This window comes from Stegodyphus dumicola, chromosome 7, assembly GCF_044657685.1.
Source record: "Stegodyphus dumicola isolate Sdum_Otavi_A_Nest chromosome 7, ASM4465768v1".
In the NCBI taxonomy this organism is placed as follows: Eukaryota; Metazoa; Arthropoda; class Arachnida; order Araneae; family Eresidae; genus Stegodyphus; species Stegodyphus dumicola.
The window spans coordinates 143806993-143816185 of NC_140774.1; the positions used below are offsets into that span (position 1 = coordinate 143806993).

Here is a 9193-nt window from a genome sequence, read left to right on the forward strand (position 1 = left end):
AAGTCAATTCACGTTAATTCATTAGGGAAAGTGACTTATGCTATTTAGAAATCTGGCCGGGCTTTGATTAGCAATGTTAACTAACTGGGGTTCGGGGCTGTTTAAAATAAACAGCTTCCCAAACTCGCTGCATGGATTTCTTATGCCAGGGTGGCCTGAAATTGGCGAATTAGGAAATTCCTGCAAAATGTTCAACATTAAACTAGCTGAGATAACCGGTCTAATTCATTGTCGTCGTTAGTTGCTTTTGCATGAAATAAGAGATTGTCAATGATTTCATAGTTCGCGGTTCTGTTCCTGATAATCGTTATTTCCTGATTTTCGAAATGATCAGCATCTTGTTGATAAGCATTAATGTTTCTAAATTTGAAGTCCCTTTGTAATTCAGAAACGATAGTTTCACGAAAATCAAAAATTTTAGATATTAGCATAGCACATTTGAGTTTGTTCCTCTCCTCATCTAATTTTAATCTTGATAAAGCGTCAGCCACTTCTGTGGCGTGTTTTATGAGTAGGTTAAACTCTTGTAATATAAGAGCCCATCTAATAAGTCTTGGCGTTGAATTACTTTTCCTTTTTTTCTGAATACAAAGAGACGCGGATCTGAATAAAAGGTAACCGGTGTTTTCCCAAAATACGCTCGAAACGTTTGAACCGCTAACACAACTGCTGGGGTTTACCTTTCTGTAGCCGTATAATTCCTCTGTGTAGGATTATAGGTTTTAGTGAAATAAGCAACCGACTGTCCATTTTGAGTCAGCATGACGCCAAACGCGTAATCTGAGGCATCCGCTGCGATCTGTAAATTCTCATCGCCTTCAGAGAATTTCAATACTGACGCTTGAATTAACGCTTGTTTAAGTTGTTCGAACGCTGTATTTGCTTCTGCCGTCCAAGTAAGTCTGGCTTTCTTTCTTTTTAATTTGAACAGTGACTCAGTTATCTTCGCAAAATGTTTCTTAAAAATGAAAGTCCGATAATAAGGGCACATGCCTAAAAATGAGGGCAATGTTTTCGGTGTATTTTGGTAGACGGTAATTTTTTATTGCAATTATTTTTTAATCTTCTGTTTTAACTTTTGCGAAATCTTATAACCCATTTAACGAATTTCCTTGGCAACGAACTTACATTTCGAAGCATTTATTTATAATCCTCATCTAGAAGGTTAAACACTTTCGAGCAAATCCTTAATATATCCATCTATAGTCTCACTAATTATGATTATAGCATCTAGATGAATAAAAGTACTTTTACCGAGGACAGATCGTAATATCAAGTCCATGGCCGTCTGAAACGTAGCGGAAGCTCTGCGTAAGCCAAATGACATTCTTAAAAAGGCATAAAGGCCTAACTTTATGATAAATGCAGTTTTCAGATATCTTCTGGCTTTACCCAGCTTCTGGCTTACCCAGGCATAAAGGCCTAACTTTATGATAAATGCAGTTTTCAGATATCTTCTGGCTTTACCCAGCTTCTGGCTTACCCAGGCATAAAGGCCTAACTTTATGATAAATGCAGTTTTCAGATATCTTCTGGCTTTACCCAGATTTGAAAATATCCTGAAGTAAGATTTAACATAGATTTGATATTCCTAATAATTTCTTCTATTATAGGCATTGGTTTGAGAGGATATTTAGTAATATTATTTAGTTTCCTATAATCAACTGCGAATCGCCACGCTTTATGATCCATAGGTGGGAGATTATTCTTCTCTCGGCATAGTACTACTAGGCTAGCTTAGTCTATGGGAATTGTTATTTTATTCTTTATCATGTCTTGTATGTGTTGTTTGATAATTTGTTCTTTAATTATTTTTTCATGATAATAATGCTTTGCTCTTACAGAGACAGCATTTCCGGTGTCGATGTTGTGGCTTACAATTTGAGTGTGGCATGCATCTCATCAAATAATTTAAAATATTACTTACCAACTGTTACAATTTACTTTTGTCTTCAGCTGGTAGGTACTTTAGCTCAATTTTTGGGAGATGTGCTTCTTCTTCTTCCACATCCTTGATCTCCAGCTGCAGAGTAGCCCCCTAAAAATTTATTATTTAATTAATTCTCTAAAGATCCATCCTTAGAGCTACTCGTGCTTAGAGATTTTTTACAACGAAAAACACTACTTTTTGCTGCCTGTTCTTTATGTACCCGTGTAACATGACTTACTCATATACATTGCTTGCCTTGGGCGAAAGTAATTTTTGTTCCCGCAACCCAAACATTCGATATTTTCTGAAGTATTTAAAAAACATTTTTCTGCTAGGAAACTGCATTGAGCCTCACTGTCTAATAGTGTATCTACTGGAACTTTATTTAACAATATTTGTATTGCAGGCAGAGCCAAATTTTTTATTACCTGCATTTAGCTGAATCCTAAAAGGATTTTCCTGCCTCCGAGTAACTACACCGTGTTATTTTCGGTACCCCTGATTAGTTTGCTCCTTCCCCATTTCCTCTTTTGCCCTTTCTCTTGGTGATATCCACTCGCGGTTGAAAAATTTTGTCTGTTTTAAAAATGTTTATTTCCATCAAACTGTGGCCAACCTTGTGGGTTAGGTCTATAAAATTTTCCATTCGACATCTGGCTATATCCTGTTGTACGCGTACCTTCAGCAACCCTCCTGCTTTCGAACTTTACCGTGAGCCCAAACAAACTCTCGAGCATGCTCTCATTTCTTGCTGTAGCAACCTAAGGAAAATAACTTAAATTACCTGTGTACCGGGCTTTTCCTTTCCCATATAACAAACTAAATAGATTATTAACACGTTCCCTGCCAGATCGTTTTTTTTTTTGAAGATTTCCCGTTCAGGCCGCGTGGGGCGTATGCGCCCCATGCTTTACATTTGTATTATTTTGTTTCTGGCGTATGTCTTACAATAATTAAAATAGCGCAAAAATCATAATTATCAAGGAAAGGTTGTATAGTTTAACATGCATAACACAACAAACCAATAAATTTTTCTAGGAATTAGTTTAACAAATACCTGGCTGAACATTACTATGCCAAGCAAGTTGCATCCTCACATATAATTTTTTTTTATCGTACGTATATCAGTTTTAAATATAACATTTTAGTTAAATTCAAGTTTGTATGCAATTACAAAGGGATGTTACGATTAACTTTATTAAAACATGGCAACCATAAGTGTGGTTTATCCACACAACTATCGCAGAATGTCGCAACTTTTACAGTACAGTTTCCTGCCGATTGGGAACCCAAATTTTTAACATTTCTTTCGTAACAAATTTTACAGCGCCTTCTTATCGAATTAAAGTGTCCTTTCTCGTCGTCAGAATCATCACTAGAAAAACTGTTGCTGTGTGATGCCATATCTGCTTATAAGGAGTAATTATTGTAAAATTTGGAAAAGGTCTGAAGAAGAAAAGGCGGGAAAAATTGCAACCATTTTTAAATGCAATTAAAATTTTTAAATTATAACACTTAAATAATATGTACGTACCGTATTTCCTTCGTCTAACACACTGAAGAAACACACTGAACTATAAATCAATCCCAGCTTCAGTGAAGCAGTAAGTAGTGTATCAACGACACGCGAATAAATGACTGATCGAAATACGAGGAACAGTTGAAACAAGTTACGGAGAAAAAAAATTACCCATCATGCCGCGTGGGGCGTACACGCCCCACGATTAAATGAGGGCATCAGCAGTAGTATTAAGATACCCATAATTAACTGCATAATGAATTTTTAAAAAATTCTACATTTTTACAATGATACTACCAAATGGCTTGAACGGAAAGTTTAGCGTGGGGCGCATACGCCCCACGCGGCAGGAAACGTGTTAAATTTTCTTTAGTATGAACTCGGTCAATTCTTCGACTTTCAACTGGTATTTACTGAAAACTTAGGCTTCTTACTTGGCCCTATCTATTACTACGGAGAATGCTTTTGCTAGGGCGTTTTTGGATCTGTCGAAGCTGTAGGTGTGACTTTTTGGCTCATTAAACAGCAATTTCCAGATGCATTTGCACCAATTCAAAGCCTGTCTTCTTAATACGGTAAATGCTATCGTAACTCTTTGAACTTATGGTACCGGATAAAGTAGAAAATACGAATTTAAATGCTCAAGAAAAATATTTACCGAACTTTTTTTTTTTCAAAAGTTACTGCAGGTTTCATTGATGTCCGCATAGTGTTCTCAGTAAAGCCAAATCCCTTCATGGGACTAACCGATGCTGGTTGGCCTTGCAACCTTGGGGAAGGGCAGATTAAAAATTTAACTTCCTTGCGACATGGTTTGCTATATGTTCCGGCACCAATATAAAGGCTTTCACTTCTGTAAACTGTGACCAAACCTGATAGACGTAAAGCGACGTATCGCTAAGTCTAAAAGTAAGTAGATAAATTTGAGTACATGAAGACCCTTTTATTTTAAACGAAAATAAACTAGTGCTTCTAAATCCGCCAGCATTTATGGCAACAATTCAATGTATAAATACAAATGTAAAGCTAAATTTAAATATCTGATAGCCAAAGGCTTACCGAGTAGTGAAGTTGGCTCTGAATTCTGCGGCCTGAATTTAAACTACCAGCAAGAATAATGGATTTCGAAGACAGGAACTCTTATCTTAGGATATCAAACCTAGTAGAGACATTAGCTTATTTCTAAGCAGGAGACACGAAAAATGAACAATACCCTCCCCGATACTCGATTCTCGGACTTCTCGAATACGCGCCGAGTGTGCTGACCATTACACCACGAATTCGTGCTAAGAAGGTAGAAGAAATACCTTATTACGTGGCCTTTAAGAAGCAGAACACGTTCTGCCTTATTAATTTCGAACCCTCACTTAAATACACGCGAATTAATTTGCATTCTGGCAGAAAACGGAAAAAGAGAAGCGACAGTAAAAACTGCAAACATAAAATAACTTGCTCTTTAAATTAAATAAGCCTCATGCAGCATTGCTGCTTTCACTTCGGCTGGTGTTATAAGATCATTCAATTCTTCGTTCGTTACTTCTTGATTAATTCTTTGACTTCTCCATGAATGGAAAATTTTTCGCTGCCAGTTGCTTTTGCAATTTAAAATTGCCGTAATTTCTGGCCGGAACTGATGCTAGCAAGAATTCAGTGTTGATGAACGAACATTGAATCACACATGAATGAAACTCTAGTATTGGGCGAATTAAATGGAAACTTAGGATAACAAGTATGCTTGCATGCGAAATCACGATCTGTCAGGTTCGGCAGAGGCGGGGATGGATTAAGTATTAAGCAATATACAGGGTAGCAATTATTGAGCTATATGAAACAAAATATCAAATTTTCAAAAACTATTCAGTTCAAAAACATTATTCAGATTTGAAAACCAACTACAGGTTTTTGGATTCAGTTTATGACATATTCTATATGCTTACCGTTAATGTCTATTTCAAAGACCGAAATTCTGCAAAACTCGCGGAAGTTTCGAGGAATTAATGCTTTTGATGCCCTCCTAAATGACTGTTTTGATCTCAGCGATATTTTGGGGGTTATTTGAGTAAACTTTGTCTTTGATATTGCCCCACAAACGTCGAGATCAGGAGAATATAGCGGCCAAGCGAGTGGTCTTTGGGCACCCCAAAAGCCAGAATGCGCTATCCAAATTGCTCTAGCTGTACTTCAAATACTTTATTGGTCCGATGCGTTCGTGCCCCGTCCTGCAGGAATCACATCTTTTCGAAATCTGGGTCACCTTGGTTAAGAGGGATAACATCATTTTCAAAAGTTTTGACACTGTGCCTACAGTGAATATCACCGTGTCTGCAATGAATATCGTATAGATTATTCCACGACTTAACACTGCAAACGAAACAGTTACCTGTTTGGAATGGTGAGACATTTAGATCTTGAAATGGAAATTTTCAGTCCACCAAATGCGGCACTTCTGCTTATTGACGTACCTATCCAAATGAAAGTGTGCTTCGTGCTAAACCAAACTATCAAACTATATTCATATCAAATTCGTGTTTTTCAGTCATATCGATAATAGTGTTGGCGAAACACAAACGTTGTTTACTGGAAATGGCGCTTATTAGTTGATGAATTCGAATTTTGAACGGAAAGAGCTGCAAGGTCTTGAACAATCTGTTTCAAAGTCTCTCTGTTGATTACGACGTGTTGCGAAGCTCGTCTGTTCGAAATCCTTGGTCAATTTTGAAACGCAATTCAAGTTTCCTCGATATTTTCAGGCGTTTTCAAGCTTGCTAGATGGCAAGATTTCCAATACTGTTATCACAAACATTACTAATTTTCTCCAACTTTATAATCAGATTTTTGATTTTTATAACACTTGGAATGCTTGTCTTCAGCTTGTACTCTATCGCAAATTCTTTTTGAGTCGTAATCGGGCTGTTATTGTTTGAATATTAGGCCTTGACGATAAATTTTCACTCAGAAACTCGATATTTTCAGCGAAAAATGAACAGCAACAATATGAATGCGCATTCTCGAACACACTCTCAACATATCCTACATTCAACAGCAAAGTTTTAACTGAATTTTGCAAATGATTCAAAAGTTATCAATTGAATTTTTTTCATATAGCTCAATAATTGCCACATTGTAAGTACTTGCTTAAAGCATCATGGAAAGGTGGTATCATAAAAAATTTCCTTAGGTATTTAGGAATGTGAGCACCAAAACTTTTATCATTGTCGTTTTTACCATGGAATGCATGATGTAGCTAAACGCAGAACCGAGAGAGAGAGAGAGAAAAGAGGTGAAGAAAAATAACTGACGTAAACGTATGGGGGGCACCAAAATATTCAGCACTTAGGGCCTCTAAAAGTCTTAATCCGGCTCTGGGCAAGGATCTACTGTAGATGTAAGGTAGTGCTACGCTGGCGACATGAAATCATATTTCACTTGTTTGTGTTTAATTTCTATTAAAAAAAGATAAGATCTTCATTCATATTTTGCTTTGAAATTTACGAAGAGTTTAATACCTCAGAGCAGAGCTTCCTAAACTTTTTTCAGTCGGGACCCTTTTTTTATCACTGAGACATTTTTTGCGATACCTGAACCTCATTATTTATGAGAATTTTGTGGGACCCCATAAGCATTGCACAAATTCGACACAAGCGTGATTGAAACCGTCAATTTTTCACTTGTACTGTAACATAATGTTACATTCTTAGGTCATTAACTTTAATTTCTAATTTTAAGACAGAACAATGTGAAATTTTAAATAAATAACAGACCAAATGACAGCGTCACGTGTAAAGCAAGTAAAATAAGCGTTTATATTATAAAACGAATGCGTCAAACGTTTTCGTTTTTTCTTTGTCTGTATTGTCTTATCTTTATCTATTTTCAGATACATTGTGTAAAAATATTTGGTAATTGTAAAATTATTATAATAAGTTAAAGAAATATCATAACTGCTAAATTTTTTGGCGACCCACAGTTTAAGAAACTCTGCCTTAGAGAGGTCGTTTTGTCTGAAGTGATCATTTAGATGGTACTGAAAAATAAGCATTTTTAGATAAAATAGAAATACTCATTCTTTTCAAAAGAGTAAAACATGAAATAAAAAAGCTTATATAAAATAACTGCATATTTTTGAAGTAATTAAAACTATCACAATTTTATAAATATCATAAATTTAATATATAAATATCTTTACTTAGAAAATTTTAAAAATGTTGCAGCTCAATGCGCAAAATTCTTGACCACTAAGGTCTCTCTAATTCATGTTGTCTTGCTACTTTCGTATATATCACATACACACACACACACACACACACATATATATATATATATATATTAATATATACTATATATATATATATATATATATATATATATATATAGTATACATATATATATATCAGTTTTCTCCAGATAAATACTCATTAAATCTGTCTTTCTTTTTAAGACTTTAACTTTTATACTGAATGTTATTTTGAATATGATTTCACTCATTCGAAAATAAATTTCTATTTTAGGGTGATTCCGGTGGACCTTTAACAACAGTTGGAAAAGGATCCCGATTTTATCTCGTCGGTATTGTGTCTTTTGGGAAGTTATGTGCTCAGCCTGGTTACCCAGGAGTTTATACCAGAGTCACTGAGTTTCTAAGCTGGCTTGCTCAAAATCTCTCTAACTGATATTCTGAAGGAATAAGTACATAGACACTAATTTAATTCATTTATCAAACCAACAAACTATTTTTGGTAATACTTCTGAAAATAGAAGGAAAGACTGTATTTCCTTTTCCGATAAGACTTGAAAGTGCAAATGATATATGATGAATTTATGCCACTATTATCTTTTTTAGTTTGAAAAATACGTTGGTGAGATTCACGTTATAGTGGCATTCTTCAATGTGAACGTTTGCTCAAAATATTTTAAAGGATATTTGCTACCTCGACGTTAGAATATCACTGCATGCATGAATATACCATGAAATGTTAAAAGACAGTATTTTTAATTTTTTTAAATAAATATGCAAAACATTGTTTATTGCTCAGACTTTGAATTAGCGAATGCTAAATAAGCTGAACGTAGCTCATCAGTTAGGTATTCTATGGTGGCATTAATTTTGTTTTTAGTACTTACTTTTCAGACACTGAAATGCCATCTTTCAATGATAGTTGACATTTATTATTGCTTGTAGCTGAAAGGAACTTAATTTTATCTATGTTACCCATTTTTCCTATGGAAAACCAATTAGCAGTCAAAAATATATATCTGTTAATTAAAGTTTAAAGTTTAAAGAGAAGGTCATGGGTTTAAGCTTTAAAATGGCTCAATTCATTCAAAAATGTTTCATACACATATCAGAACCTTTATTATTTTTAATGAACAATTAAGAATGATTTTCTTAAGTGAAATTATTGATAAGTTATTAGAATTATTTTTTAGACTTACGAAAAATGTTAAAAAGCGAAAACTTACTGTTAGGTCAATAGGAAATACCCAATTCATCTACGAGAGTATTTCTTCTTCCACACCAGTTAAAGATAAAAATAAAATAATTATCTTACATTTAGATAAATTCATTGGATTGAAAATGCATAAATTGATATAATTTTGTTGCAACTGACAATAAAAGTTTTATTTATGTAGCTGTTTTGTTTGATTTCATTAAAATTTATTAAAACAGAAGAGTAGGTACACTGCGCCACCTTCTGGCGGTTCTATGAAACGTTATTTTCCATCTTCATTCTACTAACAACACA

At 34.7% G+C, this 9193-nt stretch overlaps 1 protein-coding gene across 3 annotated transcripts in view; it reads left to right on the forward strand.

Moving 5' to 3' along the window:
• The window catches only part of LOC118179478 (proclotting enzyme-like), an 84794-nt gene extending 75715 nt beyond the window's left edge, over window positions 1-9079 (forward strand). For all 3 annotated transcript variants that reach the window (XM_035348653.2, XM_035348664.2, XM_035348661.2), the window contains exon 8: window positions 7958-9079. In XM_035348653.2, the coding sequence (XP_035204544.1) occupies window positions 7958-8119 (162 nt within the window). In that variant the 3' untranslated portion in view covers window positions 8120-9079. The remainder of the gene's footprint in view (window positions 1-7957) is intronic.
• The last annotated feature ends 114 nt before the right edge of the window (window positions 9080-9193 follow it).